Raw genomic sequence first — 18,499 nt, 5'->3', positions numbered from 1 at the left:
TCTTTCTACATAATTATCAGTGACCATTGTATGCTATATTCTCCCATAGTTTCTGTCCATTGTGAGAAATATATTTTCCTAGCTTACATTTACCCAGTGACATTTGATCAGCTCTCACCATATGAGCCTGTGTAGAGTTGAATTAGAAAAGCTGACCTTCAGATGCTTGACTGAGTTTGTAACACACAGTTCATAATTCTAATTGCTTTGTGGCCGGGTAACAAATCAAGATGACCTGATGCAGACACAGTTTTTTTGGGAAGAGATACGAGTTGCTTTTCCAGCCATCTGGAACATTCACGGGGAAGCGTGGCCTTTAATACAGTAGTTCAGCTGGCTGTCAGTCTCAGGCACTGGAGGAATAAAAGAGCAGTACAAATGGACTCGCTGATCCAATACATGTGAAAAATATGTTAGATGCTTTTTTAAGAAATAGTTCAACCCAAAAATGAAGATTTACTCATCCTCATGCCTTTCAGGAAATAGGTAATGTTTTCTTTATCGGAACACATTTGGACAGATTTAACATTATGGCTTGCTCATGAATGGATGCCATCGGAATGAGATTCCAAACATACAGTAAAACATAATATTTCTTTTTAAAATCCAAAATATTGCTTTCTGCAGTGAAAAAATTGTCTTGTGTGAAACAGGAGAGAAATATACACAGATAAAGCATAAACAGTTCTAATCTAAACAAATATGTTGGTGAATATGAATGTTTTACTATGCATTACGGACTCACATTTTTCCCAGAAGTGACAGCTGAATGACAAACACACACTAAAAAGTGAACTGCTAGTTTGAGCTCTCATTTTGACGGCACCCATTCACTGAGCAAGTGACGTAATCCTAAACTTGTTGAGAGGGTGAGAGGGTCATTCTTGGGTGTACTATTCCTTTAAATGCTGCAATAACATGGTCTAATATTTGAAACTTTATAAGTAAACACATTTGTTCTTCAGAACGAAGCTGCCTGAATGAGTTTTTCCAGATGCAGTTTATGCAAAAGACGCCATCATTATTTCCTCAGTAACGAATGACTCAGCTAATCTTAAATCCAAACACCATCTGCCCGGTCTATTTCTGAGACTATACAGCACAACTGTTGCGGCCCAAATATTCTCTCCATCTTACCTTCGATCACAAATCGTTTGATTGTAGCAAGCGCACCTCACTGAGAAAAGCCAGCAGGTAACCTCGAAAGCTGCCCTCGTTTGTCTGTACTTTGGATGGATTGCTTCAGATTAGATTACTAGTTAAACTTCCTTTTGTGTTTTTGGGATGCACATCTGACGCACTGGAGCTTGAATCGCGTCCCCAGATCGGTTTGACCCGGCAGGGTTAAACAGCTGAGAGTTCTCAATGAACATCCAGCTCTGTTTGGAGGAGGTCATGCATTTGTTAATTGCTTATTGGCCCAAATCATATCAATGCCTGTCAGTGGCACTGTGCAAATCCTGGCTGTACAGATGGATGCTTACAACCACACTGGATGTTCTGTAAACATATGCAGTTCAACATGACCGTTCAATGCCCCGAATCAGACTGCTGCTTTTATCATGCAAATGAGGGTTGTTTAACGTGAGTTTCTGTACTTTTGTTAATTCCGTGGAAGATACTGACTGATCAAATATAGACCTGTGTGATCTTTTATCCTGCAGTTGAAAGAGTGATGATCCCTCTTTGATTCAATGCATTTTTTTAATGAAAGTCCTTCATGTATCAAACAGATCTTACGAGTACATCTGAATGGGAAGGCCAGGTACCTTAGATCCACTCATTCACAGGTTCTTGAAACAAAATTCCTGTAACTGATCAATTCCATCCGGATAGGGATATCCAGGGCACTGAAGTTTATAACAGCAAGTTTGTGTTTAATGCTTCAGTACAATAAAGGATGTGTAGAATTCTCTTTTTTTTGTATATAGTATGTGCTGTGTGGGCCTTGCAGATTATCAAATGATCTCGTTTTGGCAAAGAGGCAAAACCAATATCCGCTCAGTGGGATTTTCATGCGAATTCTTTGTAAACCCAAGTAGCTTAAAAAGAATCGAATGTTAATGATGTAAGCGGAGTTATATTGGGAGAATCTGCTGGTTTGTAAAATACGCAGTCTCTTAGTCAAAACCGACTAACTGCTCGTGATGTCTCTAAGCTACAGCTGCGGCTTGTGCTTTAAAATAACCGTGATCATTTAATCTTGAGTTAACCCTGATTTATTGGCATGCAGCACACGTGTAACCCTGAAGGTTTTTGAATAATTCCTCTATCCACAGACACTAGCCTTTTTAGTAATAATATGATCATGCAATGCTGTCTGTATGCACTCCAAAAGACCGTATTTAAATAAAATAATATAATTAAATGTTTCGTTTACATGGAATCAAAGTTATCTGTCTATGTAATCGTAAAACAATGCAGTTAATGGGTATTAAAAGAAGAGTGAAACAATTATGTATTCATTCCGAACGTTTTTATTAAGGTTATTGTAAGACAATTATTTAATTCGTCTTTAATAATACCGCAAGGTGGCGACATTCATTCACTTATTTATTATAGATAGCCTATGCTGTAGTCGATATAATAATACATTTTTACATCGATGATTTTCATAATGAGCACCATGTCTCGTTCAACAGTATAAGTCAAAGCATTATTCAAACACAAATGAATATGGACATTAAAGAAGGAACAGATCAAAGCGATTATGACGTATCAGTTTCAAAGAGCGCGTGTCCCTTTGAACAAGTGTCATCAAAGTTATCTTTTTATTCCATATTATGATAAACTTTATTCAGTATGAACTATAAAAATTCATCCAGTATAAACTAATGAGATTAACGTAACTTGTAACATAAGATTATGATTCTACATAAAGTTTTAATAAAATTGTAAATGTTTTTAGCCTAAATCTGAAAATGAAAGAGTCTTGCGTTCCCGTGGTTTAATGATTATTTAATTACTTATTATATATATATATATATATATATATATATATATATATATATATATATATATATATATATATATATATATATAGACACACACACAGAAAATAAACATTTTTATCATCAGTAAACTGTATGAAATGAATAATAGGCCATCAAAGTTTTGAAGTGTGATCAATAAACATTCAGAAGTATCATCACAGGTGAATTTCAATTGCCAGGTTAAAGGGGCTTAAGGATCTTCAAAGCGCACCTTCAAAAGTTAACATCCTTTGACTTCCAGCTTCACAAAGAGTCGTTAATGGACCAATATTAAATACATTAATAAGTCGGTTAAAACGACACATGGGGTACAAATACAAGTCCTCAGCTCCATGCCATTATTAAGAGAGCAAGAGAAGAGACACAGTCGCAGCAGTTTCTGGAGGCCCTTACTTGAACATGGCAACTCAGAAATTTTCAAACTTCTCCATCGATTACATCCTGGGAGACGCCAGCAGACAAACAGCGGAATCACCGGGACTCGACCTTCCAGCATCTCCTCAGGAGTTTCCGGGGCACCTGACCAAACCGGACCTGCTCTACCAGGATGGCTCTAGAGGTCATGGTGACCGCGCAGCGCTGATGCTCAACTTTCCTTCATGGAATCAAGGAACGTACAGCTGCTGTGTTCCGGTCTCCTATTATCAACCGCCTTGTAATCCACACTACTACGCGGCTCAGCCGTGGCCTTACGCTGTGCCAGGTATGCATTTTCCCTTTCTTTTTTATTAACTTAGTTTAAAAAAAGTTTATTACATAATGTGTTTATAACGTGTTTATCTCTGCCTTCAGGTTGTGACACAGCTGAGAACCACTGCCACCAAACCGTGGCTCAGAGACAGCGCAGTCGAATCCGGACGGTTTTCACCGAGCACCAGACGGAGACGCTCGAGCGGCTCTTCGCAGCCACCGACTATCCGAGCTCCGAAACCCGCGCGGAGTTAGCTAAAAACACCGGCCTCAGCGAGGAGACTGTGCGGGTGAGGAAGCGCACTTTATCTGTAGCCTAATAATATTTCATTCTCCGTGCTGACCTTTATATCAGTGCATAAACTAAAATCAATTTTCCACGTTTTTTTTAAATCGTCGCTTCTAACTTTTAGGCCTATATGCAAAAAGAAAAAGCCTATATTTACATATGTATTTTTTATTTTAATTTATTTTAGGTCTGGTTCAAGAATCGACGTGCACGTAGAAAGAGACAGACCACGTGCCCAAAAAGCGCGAGGAGCGCTCCAGAGGATCATCCCGAATCAGATTAATTTATTACTGAATTATATTAAACAGACTTTTAAACATTTTTAAAAATGTACTTTTGCTTACGGAGTATAAATATGTACTTTATTTTATACGAATAAACACCTCTTTCGGACGTATAAATATTTGTTCGTACTTTATTTTATACGAATTAATTTTACACTATTTTCAGGAAGTCTTTCGCCACTGAATGAAAAATAAAAACCGCGACTAAACGTTGATTTGTTCTAAATTGCGAATTAATCATGGGGTAAAGCTTTGCGAGAACAAAAATATTATTACTTTTTAAGTTCTTTTATTCTATATTTTTAAACAGGAAGTGCGTAGAGTCCAGCAAAAAGACCGTTTCTAGTATCGTAACCAATCAATCAAAATCAAAACAACACAGCCAAACTAAGTATAAAACACTAACGTTTATTAGTCATGTATTTACCATAGCTACAGTTTCACTTGAATTAATAAGCTTTTTCATGCTGATATACCGTAGGAAAAAGAAACCTGCAAATGTATACACAGCATGCAGTACAGTTATGTTGTCCATCGAATCCAAAACCGAATTAATGATGAGATCTACGTTAATCTGATTTACAGACATAGTTAACATGAAAACACAAAGCACAGGACGTTAAAAAAGTACCTTGTGAAATTATTAAAATATATATTTTCTCAGACGAATAAATGTTTACAAATGAACTATACCAATTACACAGCTGGATAGAAAATGTCAGAAAGCTTTGCTGACAAATGCTAGATGTCACACTGAAACTATGAAAGCATGGAGGGTGAACCGGTCAGTGCGAGATACTTACATTATGAAAGTCAATTTACAGTCATACTTTTACTCTCCTTTTGGCATCGAAAAACGGAACGTGACTTGTGGTGAAATTAAGGTAAACGATGCTTTCTACAACTTCAAGTCACCATAAAACAATATACTGTACTCTATACGTCACAAAATGATAATGCACAATTTCAGGTTTGTTGTGAGCTGACCTTTGCACTCCATCGGAAGATGCACTATTCTACTCACTACAGTGTCACTACCACACAGATTGGGTTGTTTTTAAAGGAAATGATGGCATGGCGTCGTAAGAACTCAAAAGCTGTTCAGACCTGCTCAAGCAGTACATTTTCAGTTTTGCGAGTTGCTCTTTTTTTTTGTTTTTTTTGTAAATCGGTGCGTTTTTGACCAAGTGTTCACGAGAAAGGAGAGCGCACAAGCCAAGCTGTTGTTTTTTATTCTCTCCTAAACAAAATCTGTCCGCTCTGGGATCGCCGCAGAAGATCTCGTTGTTAACTGATCCCAGGTCATCTATTAGGGACAGACACTTTTTACTCATGCTGTGCTTCCATAGGTGGTAATAAAGTAGAGAGCTTCTATCCATATTCATATAGCATGTTGACACAGAGTAAATATTGCTGTTATTACCCACACACTTGATTACAACATCATAAGCACATACTGTTTTCACAATCAGGATTTTAAAGAACAGCATTTACGAAACTGATCCGAGTGAAAACCGAGAGTAAAGGAATAGGTAGTCTGGCCTAACAGCTTTTATATATTACACTGTAGACAATAGATGAGGATTTATGTTAAAATATAAACTGTACTTCACTTCAAACTATACTAGATGAACTATAATTAGTTTTATTTATTTATTTATTTCTTCTTTTGGTGAGAGAAACATGATTGTGATTTGTATGGTTATTTGGGTTTATAAAATAAATGCTTATTGTCACCTCGTTTTTATGAAAGGTCAAAAATGAACATGCCTCCTCTTAAGAGTTGCATTACCGAAGTGGTAAACTGTTTTGAAGAAAGAGATTATTTAGCTTTTGCTATATCGTGGAGCTTGCGCTTTGGTTGATTTGAATTAAATTAATTGCGATTTATTAGCTTATAACATCTAAGGCAGGCCTCTCACCTCATTTCAGAGACGTTTGTGACCTAAAAACGTGCCCATGCCTGCTTATTTCATGCAACATATTAATATATTTTAAGCTATACGCTTACGGTTTCACTGTAGATAAAAAAAGTATTGGGCTCCAATGATAAAAACCCTCTTCTTCTTCACATTGGCAGCATCAATATTTTCAGACTACAGTTACAATGAAACATTTTATGTTTACTATTAATATGTCACCTACTAGTTCACTTAAAGGCATCTGAAACTTAAGAAACAAAGTCTGTATACTACAAAATACTGTAAAGTAAGACAGCAAAAGTACATAATACAGCAGCATGTTTACAAACAAAACAAAAAAGCACCTTTACAAATTAAAATAGACATACAAGCGTAGTTGTTTGTGGATTATGACTGTATTATCAAGCTCGAATACTGCCGATAATCTACCCACAGTGGTTTAGCAAAAAAACCCCAAAGCAGATAGAGAGATATGAATGGCTTTTAGTAGAAACGATTTTCCCTTATTTTGATTTCATAAAAGATTGTTCGTCTATAATTCAATCGTCGGAATGCAGGACGTTAGTTACTTGACAAGGCACTATTTTTTTGCTATTGAGTTGCCGTCAAAGGGGCGGGACAGCAGTCTGGGTAGTTCACAGAGAGAAGCACACATGAGTAATGGAAGTGCACAGAGTGGGCGGGATTTTATCTTGAGGAGGAACACAAAAAGGGGTAGATAGAATTAAAGATGTAACCAGTGGATTTAGGACTGCATCTCTGCACGGAGCATCCAGGGAAACCAGCAACAGAACAGCAACCTGCTATAACAGAAATGGATGTAAAATCCTTATTAATCTTGAATCGCGGGGTATATTATAGACTCGCTGCTGCAGCCAAATAGATGTGTTATTTATGGGACACAAGCATACCTGGATATGGAGCTTTCAGATGTTATGTCTTTTGGAGAACGCATGGCATTAAAATTACGCTTCGGCTGGGACACTGTAGAGGATGAACACAGACAAATATTAAAACCATGCACCGGAGGCTGCCATGTTCATTCATGCTGTATGATAACTTTTATATAATTCTCTTCTTTGCTGTTCATGCAATCATTCAGCTGAATGTTAAACTATACAGGAAAAGTACTTATTGCTAATGCTATAACACATTATAGACAGTAGGTGTCACTGTATTCCCAAACAACAAGAAACACACAAGATGGAGCACTAAATGCGCACACTCTGAGTGTGCTTTAAAAACAAGCAAAGAATAAAAAAAAACACATATTCCAAACAAGAAACATTTTCAGAACGTGCCCTTATCGTTGTACTTACTAGTCACCTGGTGGACTTTCTTCACTAGTGTCCCATCACCCTGAGGATCTTTGGGCCCTGCAATTCTACAAGATTAAAAAATGTAGTTATGCTGTTGTTGTTTTTTTGGAAATGTTATCTGAACAACTAAATTATAAATAATTTAAACATACATTTTACTAAATGTCTGTTTTTTTTTGCCATATAATAGATGCTTAAACAAAAACTTCATAGCATAGCACATTTACTTAGGCCTCATCCTCTTACGCTGTTCTGGTACTTTATCATTACCGCTTCACAAACAGCGAAACATTACTGTAAATGTGTTTGATATTCAGTATTGTGTGCTTACATTCTATGACCAAAGCAGTAAAACATATCCCTATTTGCTGTAACCCAAACTGTGTATCATTAAAACATCTTTTTTTGAAGATGTTGAAGATTTTACCTCTGAACTCTGGATGGTGGTGCAAAAACCCCATATTTGGGCAGACAGTGGAAGTAACGCACTCCAAACACACTGCCATCATGCTTTCCAGTGGGTTGCTCCAACTCCACACCAAACCAATATCCTGATCACAGCAATCCACACACACATACACACACACACACAATTATAAATACTTTCTATATATTTTTGTAATGTGTGATTTCTTATTTTGAGAGAAGTGCAAATCGTCATGTCAGGCTCATATCATTATCTCAGACCTTCGCATAGACTTACCGGGAGCAAAGTCTGTCTTGCCAAAAAAGCGGACAATCCCTTGCTTTTGGCCTGCCACCAACACCTGATCCCCAACCTCAACCTTGACTCCATCGGGATCCAAACTGACGCCGGACAGAGACTTCTTTCTTGGAGCTGGGGGAGAAGCAAATCAAATAAGGGACTTTCAGATATACACTAGTCTTCTATGCACAACAAAGCAGCTTATATTCTATATATATATTTGTTAGATATATAAATCACAATCAATTAGATAATGTATATCATTTCACTTATTTAAGCATCATTTTAAGAAATGCATTCATTAATGTTGTTTATATATCTTAATAAGCTGCTTGCAATTTAAATTTTATTGTCAGTTTGTATAAATTGTCATTAATGTTTGGTTGAATTTGCTTTATTTTGTATCTTTTTCTTCTCTATTTTTTTTTACATCTGTCAAAGGGACTACCAATGAAAACTAGCCTTTGGGCTAATTTGGGTACATTTACATTCATATATGTTGATTAATGTACACTGTCCCTTTTTTGTGAAATAAATAAATAGATGGGTCCCACTTTATATTAGGTGACTTTAACTACTATGTACTTACATTTAAATTAATAATTTGGTTCAATGCACTTATTGTGTACATGCATGTTTTTACACTGCACTTATATTTTCAAAGATACCTATATGTAACTACATATGTAATTAATTTCTGATATTACATTTATATTTACACAGTTGACCCATCCCTTACACCTTAACCCACCCTAAAACCTACCCATACCACCAAACCTGTTCCAAACCTTACCCATACTCCTTTACAATAGCAGCATTGTATTGTTTCGCAATACAAAATGACCACAATAAAAACATTGTACTTATTTTTTGCTGCAAGTACATACTAGTTAAGTTCACCTAATATAAAGTGCGACCGATAGATGTTATCACTCACCTTTTTCACGGTCTTTCTCTTTTTTCTCTTTTTTAATCTTGCCGGTTACACGGGACAAATCCATGCGAGGGGTTTTTGGGGTGGAGGTGACTGAAGAGGGGGTCTGCTCAAGGGCTTTGCTAATTTTTGACACAGGGGCGAAGATGCCTGAAAAACAGATGCGTACACCAAATATTAAACTCTAGAAAGTCTCTAGTGATCAGAACTCAAGTGATCAGATCTGCTGTCATTTCAATATAAAATGATTTATTATACAGAAATGAAGAGAACAACACACCTTGTTTTGGGGGGCAGATAAAATAGCGAATCCCACCCACACTCCCGTCGTTCTTGCCCTCCGGCTCGTCCAGCTCAACACCAACCCACTGCCCACTAGCAAACTCAGTGGTGCCGCAAAAACGGAGGGTGCCAGTCTGCAGAAAAGAGGCATTATGCTATTTATTTGATATATTTATATATCATATCTTGTCCCATGTGCTTCAGACACTGCACCCTTTCCCCGAAGTCTTTAAAAACATAAACTCTCCTAATCTCACCTTCGTGTCATCCAGCACCACACGGTCCCCTAGTTTGAGGCCCAGAGAGGAGAGCATGAGGTTGCCGGGAATGTTGTCGTAGTTGGGCAGGGTGGCACGGGGCAGGTTACAGCTGAGAGGCACTGCATCCAGCAGCAGCTGTTTCAGCTCTTTAGCCACCATAGCAGCCTCAGCCTTATCCAGACTCATGTCCATGGGGTCAGGAACAACCTCAGCAGGGTCCTGACCCTTATCATTCTGTAACATGCAGAGAGTTTATATCTGTTAGTGATAGTCCAAACAGGCCACCGTTTGTAATTTTGCTTGGTTGAAAATAAAAGTCACAGTCCAGTTTTTAATCATTTCTTTAGCAAACACACATGCTGTTCTTTTGAATTTGAAAAAATGTTTCCACGAAATAAATATTTGGCAGTAAAATTGCTTTGAACATCGATCATAAGAAGAAATGTTCCTTAAAGGGTTACTCCACGACAAAATGAAAATTTTGCCAATACTGTGAAAATACTATTTGCATGCAAAGAAAATAAAAATAACAACTTAATTTAATAATTTGTCTCCTCTATGTATCTCTGCATCAACGCAATGTTATTTTGGAGAATATCCACAGGAAACAAACTATGTATGTTCTTCATGTGACATGGCTGACAGAAGAGCATACTGTGCATATTCTCCAAAACGGTGCTACTGTGATGCACAGAGATGAATTATTAAATAAATTAGTTATTTTTATTTTCTTTCCCTATTCTTGTCTGTACTTTTTATCAAATAAATACAGCAATGGTTAGCCAGGAGACGTCTTTCAAAAACATCTTACCGAAATCTAACTATCGAATGGTAAAATACATTTACATTTATATATTTATATTAAATATATTTGTAAATCTTATTTGATATACACAGTTTAAAATGACTGCTAATAAGACTATTGTGAAAACAGGCCAACGAAGACGTCTGAAACATTAATTCAAAATGAACGGAATGGATTTATAGCAAAGCCAATTAGGTTGATTAACTCAAGTGAAGTATGAATCATCAAGCTCACCCTGACAGTGGGGTTGGCTCCATGCTCCAGCAGACACTTGACAGCACCGAGACAGAGGTTGGAGGCTGCGATGTGCAGGGCTGTGCCGTGGTAGAAGTCACTGCAGGTGGAGTTGAGCACTGTGTGGAGAGATGAGCAACAGAGTATGCTGAAGGACAGCCTACTTTTTCTAAATCATTTTCCAAATGATCAAACTGCTTTGCATTTTTCTACCTCGGCTTGTGCGTGAGAATTTGGCTAGACTGTTTCAAAAAGCATCTGGCTTACTGAAAAGTTCAGATGCCGTCATGAATACAAACAGTGTTTGCTTTCGAAATTCACCTTTAGGCTTGGAGGCTTTGAGCAGAACGCGAATCAGTTCTGGCACATCGAAGTAAGCCGCATAATGAAGGGCGTTCATGTTGGTCCAACGACTGCGCAGGCTCACATCAGCTCCCAGAGCTATCAGCTGATTGGAAAGTCGGAGCGCTGCCTCGGGATCACCTGAAAGGAAAACACATTGTTACCTATAGCAACGGTCACGTGCTGCAGGCTAGATTTGCTTTTATTATGTTGGAAAGTGTAAAATGCGCAGCAAGGTTAGAGCTATTAAAGTGACTCCAGTTAGAGAGAAATGTCATATTTGGATTGTGGACTGCAAGTCATTGCAAAGACCTCCAGCTCTCAACTTCAGTGTCACTCACCCACTCCGTGAGCTCCTGCTTTGCAGCAGTAGTGGAGAAGTGTCATATCTGTCAGGCCATCACGGTCGTTCACATGGCAACCTCTCTTTAATACCTGAAAGTGACAGATCTGATCAACAACTGATGCAACTGAAAGACAATTAATAACTAATGCAGACTCACAGGCAATAACTGTCTTGAGAAGATGAAGCTTTTCTATAGCAAATGGGCACTTTGAAAGCTGGATAAGAGCCATATTAGTGTGATGCACTCTAATGATGAACAATTAAGCCAATTAATATTGATGATACGTGATAGAAAAAAAACCTTATTGCTTAGTCATTCTTAATGTCACACGTTCTGCCATTTTGTGGAAAACTTGGAGCTAAAATGTAAAAATCCCTCCTCTTCCCTGTAGAACAGTGCAACTCAAAAGCATCCTAAGTTCATTTTTTTGGTCTTAGCGGACCACCAGACCGGTCAAGTTGTTGCTCTGGTTTGCTGTTTTTCTCTGACACCAGTGAAACCAGCAAAAACCAGGAAGCAGTCCATTACTTAAAGCGGCTGAGGGATGCTAGACGGTGTGTTAAGAAACACACACCTTGATTCACTATTAACTGAAATGTCCACACAGTAGTTCAAATGCTTGCAGTTATGGATTTATTTTAAGTAGTTAAGAATCCACGCACACCTACATGACAATTTAAAGTACAGACCAAAACGTCTCTTGCAAAAACATTTACCGCTGTGAACATCTGAAACCCTTTACTTTGATTGCACATTACAAGTCAGACCCACGAGGCCAAATACTGGTGGGAACTGAGAGTTCCTCTTCTCAGAAACCTGACAGGTGGAGCTGATTTAGTGCAGGACTCACTCAGTGTAGAGATCAGTCAAACGTAGGAGGTTTATTACCACTGCCATCAATCCCTGCAGGTCCAGTTCCTCTAGGGAAACCTATCTACAGCAAGACACCCTTATCCTTTACCCATACTTCTTTACAGACCACACTGTATATGAACAATTGCTATAAGTGTTTACAAAGACAACTACTAGTGGTAGTAATTAAAATTCAAAGAAATGTGTAAATGATACTCCTGCCGAACTTTATTTTATCGCATTTAATTGCACCCAAAATAAAAAAATATTATTTACATAATATATGTGTATGCTGTGTATATTTATTATGTATAAATAGATGCAAACGCATGCAAGTAAATATTAATGAAAAATGTGTTAGTTTATATATTTAAATATATTTATTTATAATATAGAATATAATAATGTATAATTTAATGTATGATATATGTATAATGTAAATATGTTCAAAATATATAATGTATAAAGTGTGTGTATTTATATATGCATAATAAATATACAAAATATATACATACATATGTAAATGTTTTTGAACGTGATTTATTTTGGATAATTGTTTGACAATACTAGAAAATGAATATTATGACCCTTTCTCAATGCATGATCATTTATATAAAAATTAAACTTATGGCCTTTTTTTACTCTACTGCAAATATTTTTTCACAAAAGTTAATATTAAGCTTAAGGGAAATGTGACTGTGGTATTCTTGCATAGCAAAATAACATCTTGTTCTAAAGGTCTGTAGACTGTTATACAGCGTGACAATTATTAAAAAAAATACTATTTCAAAAAAGCTGAGAAACATTTTTTTAGGTATGCGTAAAAAAAACTGTCACAAAAAGTAAAGCCTTCAACAAGTTTAAACACAATGGATTCGAAACCAGACTCTATTATCAGATTATCGATAGATCATATTACACATAACACTTGGCATTCACTCACGGGTTCACACACAGTCTTTATTCAGTAAGTAAAACTGTCTATACTGCTGACAACTATAGAAATACTTTAAGCTTTATTACCTCATTGCCTATGATGTCGATCTTGTGCTGAACTTGTGGAACCCACTGGCGGATAATGGCGAACAGTTCTGGGATTGTGGTCCGAGGGTCTGTCAGAATCTCCATGCAGGCAGGATCATTTGGATCAAAGAAGGTAAACGCTATAATAGAAGAAAATAAATACAGGGATTTATTACAGCAGCCAATAAGATTGTCACTGCATAATGCTGGGGACTTGGGACAAACTTGTAACTTAGGTTTTCTTCTAGATCGCTGTAATATTTGGGTAGATTTGACTGCTAGGATGAGGAACCCACCATAGTCTTTGGGCAGTGGAGCCTGTGCAGATGGATGCACTATGGGCTTCTTGCGGGGTTCATGAACCGGGCTGATGAACTCAGAGGCCGGTTGGGCCTCTTCCACCTCAGAGGTTTCCTCTTTAGTCATTCTGCTGATGTGATTGGGCCTGCACATTAAAAATGCATAGGTAAATATAACAATACAGAGTACAATCATTTTGTCCATTTTTGTCCAAGAGATACAAAACAAAAGTCACAAAATTATTGGAGAACATTTATGATGTTTTTTTGTAGTGCTGGGCAACAATTAATCACATCCAAAATAAAAGTTGTACATAATATATGTGTGTACTGTGTATATTTATTATGCATATATTAATACACACACATGCATTTATATGTATTTATATATATATATATATATATATATATATATATATATATATATATATATATATATATATATATATATATAAAAAAAAAAAAATATATATATATATATATATATATATATATATACAAATTAGCCTATATGAATATAAATATATGCATTTAAGTAATTTAAACATATATACTGTATGTGTGTGTCTTTATATATACAGATTAAATATACACAGTACGCACATATGTTCACAAAATTATTAATATAATTAATACAATTATTATAATCTAAAATTATAGTTATTTTGGATGCACTTAATCACAATTAATCATTGCCCAACATTATTTTTACTTACCGAACTTACAGAACATCCAAATCAATGCTGTGAATGTGTGAACATGACTCTATTATATAGCTGATGAAAAGCTTTTAAAATGTGTAAAGCAGTAAAAGCAATGTTATAATACTAAACTATTAGGTGCAACATACAAACAGGTCCCATCTTGTGACATCAGGTTCGTTTAGATGTCTCTGGTCGCACTCACTATGTTAGGTGCTCACCAAGGTCTGAAATGCAACGTTCAGCCTTAATCAAATGAAAAGAGTTCCTTTTAATCAAAGCGAACCTGCCAAGTGTAAACACACCCTAAAGAATTCTTCGTTGAAAATCTCAATACTCTTTTTGCTTGATCACTGCTAAAAAAACAACATACTATATGCAACGTATGATAATAACCTATATGCCACAGTTATCCCTCCCAGCGAGGCTCTAAGTTTAGTACGGAGTCTGGTTGAGCGGATGAGTGACTCACTGCTTCCAGCACTGTCTGCTGGAACAGAGGAGAGGCCGGACCTCAGCAGTCACTGCGCCATCTTACTGGAGATCCATGCTGAATATAAGTCATTGCAATTCACTTTTGATGTCTCAGATGCCTGTAACTGTATTCTGCTCAGTCAGCCATCAAGATAACATTAAGGGAATTAATTAGAGAATGCTAGACTTAGTCCAACACTACAGTACGTGTCCTCCATTGCTTTATCAAATTCATTTGGAAGTTATCCCAAATATTTGGAAAGTATTTCATGCAACTGATCAATTTTAACATCAGTATGCATGCAATCTATGGGCCTAAAGAAAATGTACTGCATTTCTAGTTCATGTTATTTAGAGAAAAACATTTAACTACAACTGAAATATAATATCATCAAAATACTCATTAATGGGGGACCTTCAAAAGCTCATGAATCATGATCTTATATGGCAGATTTTATTTAGAATTTACATTTTGTTTTGTAAAACATTTTCTATTATTGATGTATCATCACACTGAGTTTTTATTGTGATTCATTCATTATTGTATATTTCATGAAATTCCTAGATACTCTGATCTGTTCCGAATACTATTTCCTCAAAGCAAAGATCAAAGTGAATATGAGCTTCAGCTTCACTCTTTCCTTTCACTAATAAATTATGTATTCCTCTAAAGGGTTTTAATTGCTTCTGGAATAAGCTCACACATTAGTTGTTTGTGGCAGTGCTTTCAATGTCCTTCTATTGCATCAGACTGTGGGAGACAGTATGGTGTTTATTCATTATGAATGATGTCAATTAAACAAATGGACCACATGGTAACACATTTTGTCTTGTAATGATAACTGGCACATCTTTCTGAAAATGCAATAACATTTCTATAATGGCTGCACAATTAAATTATTTTTATACTTCAATAAGAGAAGAAATAGACAAAACAGATAATAAAATACAATCATATAAACAGTTAAGTATATATAAACTGCAAATTATGTTATTATGTTATATCTGTGTACAGTTAAAATAGTTAATTTTATATAAAAGGATTGTAACAAACAACAGCATAAGTCTATTACATAAGACTTTTATGCTATTATTTAAAAGACGAATGTATTTAATATATAATATATTTAATTAGTATTTTACTCCTGTGCTTTCTACCAAAAAAGGGGCGTATTAAGAAATGGATCGTGCACAAAAGAAACCGATACCGTCTCAGTATTATTAATGAAATCGTCGGTAAATAAATCACAATCATCTACAGTATTTCGCGACAAAATATCTACAGCAGATGCAGCGTGATCTCGTTTTTCCCTTTAAAGCATGCCAGTCTTGTCCTGTGTCAACAAGAAAACATGGACGCTCCATCACGCAGCACATGAACAACAAGCAGGCTGTTTTTCTTACGAGGCAAAACAAGATGGCCAGCTGTCTTTTGCGAACGTTTCAGATACTCGACACAGCGCGATTATATCATTCTTACCTGAAAACAAGCCTCAAAACCGCGATTTCTCTTCCACTCTTTTGTCAGCCGTTGTTGTGCTATGGAGGATGGAGAGGATGCTGCGCCTTGTCCTTCTCTCTGCGCGCGTCACGCTCGTGACTCACGGCTGCTGGACCACTCTCCTCTCCGCGTCTCCTCAACCGAACTTGATGCTCAGTCCAAAACCTGCTACTCGAGGCTTCACGCCTTCCCCCTCACGGTTTTCAAGACGCACCTGCGCATTAAAGAAAAAATCAATACAGTAGCCTATGCGGTTTAATTTATACAGTGACTTTTAAGGTTGGCTTGACATTTGAAGGGAACTGAAGTCAGTAAACTTAGGGGCGAAATCAGTTAAAACGATTATGTTTTGGCCTCAATAGCCTATAAGCGAAACAAAACTTAAGTTATATTATTTATTATTTATTTAACACCACGCTAAAATTGTACCGTAGCACTGTTTTGTCGAAAAACCGTCCCAGCTAGCATGTAGTAATCGGTCCGAGCTCGTTTTTTTAAAAAACAAAAACAAAACAACAATGCGTTTTAGCCTCTGTCTAGGTGATTTCTCATATATACGGACGGTATACGTTGTTTAAAAAGCTAAAAAGGCTGTGCAGTTTCACAAAGCTTTCATTATAGTCAGGATGAGATTTTTTTGAAAGTTGCATTTGCCGCCACTGGCTGGTGGAAAGACAACAATAGTTTGCGTAAACGTTTTCAACCTAAAAATAAAGATATGGAAAAAGTGTGAATAATTACATTTTAGAAAACCCCTTGTCAAATAAGTTAATATTTCCCTATTTATTTTTTATTTTTAAAGTTGAATTAAAATATGGAATAAACATTAATTTAACAACATTATATGTAACACACAACCTATGAGAAAAACTGATAAGAAACACAGTGATTTTAAAGAAAAAATCATTAAAGTCAAACAAAATTTGAAAGCTTTAACCCTGTAAATTTTACAGGAATCTACAGTTAACCATTTAACAGATTTTTACTGTAGCATTGTCACAGTTTTATTGTTGTTATTAAAATCATTGTGATATTTGACTATTTGTGAACAAGCTGACTGAAAAGAATGAACTCAATAGTTTCTGTCATAAAATGGGTATCGGAGAATATATTAATTCAACAGTACTCTAATTAAATTAGTTCATCGTAGTATGACTGCAAAAAAAGTTGCCAATAAGCAAAATGTATTACAGTATAATACTGCTAAGCAATTTACAATAAATAATTTAATAATTTACAATAATAATTTACAATGTTTTCAGAATACAGTATTTTTTTGTTTATATTACAGGATTATGAAATAAACATGTAAAAACGCATTACAGTTTTTTTCTGGTAATTACGCTAAATTACAATACTTACCTGGCAACAAAAGTTGCCAATAAAATTCTGTAAATTCAAGAAAAGCCATGATGTTGCTGTAACATTTTTAATTCCTGTAAATAACCATTTAACTGTAAATTGAACTGTCCTCTTTACCATTATTTTGAGAGGAGAAGACAACCAATGAAACAGACCTACCGAGCAACACACTTATTATACAGGCAAATGATAAATTATATGCAAAGACAGCATCATTGGATGTGACAGACAAGGCGGAGAGTTTAATGGCTGGGTCAGGACAGGACAATGGTTCACAATTGGGGTCTATTAACTGTGATTTGACTTATGATAATCAACTGTGATGTGAAGTGCCTCATGACAGTCAACTGTGGCTTGACTTCACTCATGATGATCAACTGTTGAAACCTGGCCAGTGTTCCATGGTAAACTTGCTGGATCCTTGTTTGACTTTTACAGGACCAATGAGACCCGAGGCATGCGTATCCATATGCAAGGCTTGTATTTGACAGAGATGTGGTCATAAAACAGGCGAGGGTCAAGCGGTGGCAAACAGGTATATCATGGGCAGCCCAATAAACAAGTGAGGGTCAATCGAACATAATCCAAAAGGGCTTGACAAGAGGGGTAATCCGATAAATAAATAGTCCAAACGTCCACGATAGTGAAATCCAAAATACACAGGCAAAGATCTTAAGGCAAAATAAGACTAAACTGGAAACTATAAATAGAAACTAGCTCCGTAATGTAGCTATCAAGATGCGAGATAAATGCTGAACAATAATCTGCCATGAGAGAGAGAAAGTCCATGGCTTATGTGGGGGATGTGGGGTGTTTTTATTACAAATAAATGCCTTTCTGATCTGGTACATGATAGGAAAAGTCGTAGCACGGGTTTGAC

At 36.3% G+C, this 18,499-nt stretch overlaps 2 protein-coding genes across 3 annotated transcripts; one reads left to right on the top strand and one right to left on the bottom strand.

The window, feature by feature from the left end:
- The first annotated feature begins 3,114 nt into the window (after window positions 1-3,114).
- dharma lies at window positions 3,115-4,255 on the top strand. Its single transcript, XM_043259873.1, has 3 exons — window positions 3,115-3,696; window positions 3,786-3,973; window positions 4,160-4,255. The coding sequence occupies exons 1-3, from the start codon at window positions 3,393-3,395 to the stop codon at window positions 4,253-4,255; spliced, it is 588 nt and encodes a 195-aa protein (XP_043115808.1). The 5' UTR covers window positions 3,115-3,392.
- Window positions 4,256-4,644: 389 nt separating this feature from the next.
- clip3 (CAP-GLY domain containing linker protein 3) lies at window positions 4,645-16,392 on the bottom strand. Of its 2 annotated transcripts, none has more exons than XM_043259882.1 (14): window positions 16,237-16,392; window positions 13,579-13,727; window positions 13,283-13,422; window positions 11,402-11,495; window positions 11,040-11,201; window positions 10,719-10,837; window positions 9,677-9,913; window positions 9,418-9,553; window positions 9,141-9,287; window positions 8,201-8,335; window positions 7,925-8,048; window positions 7,498-7,562; window positions 7,090-7,162; window positions 4,645-6,981 (listed from the first exon to the last, which is right to left on the bottom strand). In XM_043259882.1, the coding sequence occupies exons 2-14, from the start codon at window positions 13,706-13,708 to the stop codon at window positions 6,924-6,926; spliced, it is 1,620 nt and encodes a 539-aa protein (XP_043115817.1). In that variant the 5' UTR covers window positions 13,709-13,727; window positions 16,237-16,392; the 3' UTR covers window positions 4,645-6,923. The 2 variants fall into 2 exon arrangements, with proteins under 2 accessions (XP_043115817.1, XP_043115818.1); XM_043259883.1 differs by having other exon boundaries at window positions 4,645-6,978.
- Window positions 16,393-18,499: the final 2,107 nt, after the last annotated feature.

This window comes from Puntigrus tetrazona, chromosome 15 (genome assembly GCF_018831695.1).
Source record: "Puntigrus tetrazona isolate hp1 chromosome 15, ASM1883169v1, whole genome shotgun sequence".
Lineage (NCBI taxonomy): Eukaryota > Metazoa > Chordata > Actinopteri > Cypriniformes > Cyprinidae > Puntigrus > Puntigrus tetrazona.
Note: the sequence above shows the minus strand (reverse complement) of the source record. Positions and strands in the feature narration are given on the sequence as shown.

What these genes read in the sequence shown, in the direction of transcription:
- dharma (XM_043259873.1), top strand. Translation starts at nt 3,393, where the DNA reads ATGGCAACTCAGAAATTTTCAAACTTCTCCATCGATTACATCCTGGGA. An exon ending in GTGGCCTTACGCTGTGCCAG is followed by an intron (nt 3,697 to 3,785) that starts GTATGCATTTTC and finishes CTCTGCCTTCAG; the next exon opens with GTTGTGACACAGCTGAGAAC. An exon ending in TCAGCGAGGAGACTGTGCGG is followed by an intron (nt 3,974 to 4,159) that starts GTGAGGAAGCGC and finishes AATTTATTTTAG; the next exon opens with GTCTGGTTCAAGAATCGACG.
- clip3 (XM_043259882.1), bottom strand. Translation starts at nt 13,708, where the DNA reads ATGACTAAAGAGGAAACCTCTGAGGTGGAAGAGGCCCAACCGGCCTCT. An exon ending in TCGACATCATAGGCAATGAG is followed by an intron (nt 11,496 to 13,282) that starts GTAATAAAGCTT and finishes TGTCACTTTCAG; the next exon opens with GTATTAAAGAGAGGTTGCCA. An exon ending in AGAGAAAGACCGTGAAAAAG is followed by an intron (nt 8,336 to 9,140) that starts GTGAGTGATAAC and finishes CTTCTCCCCCAG; the next exon opens with CTCCAAGAAAGAAGTCTCTG.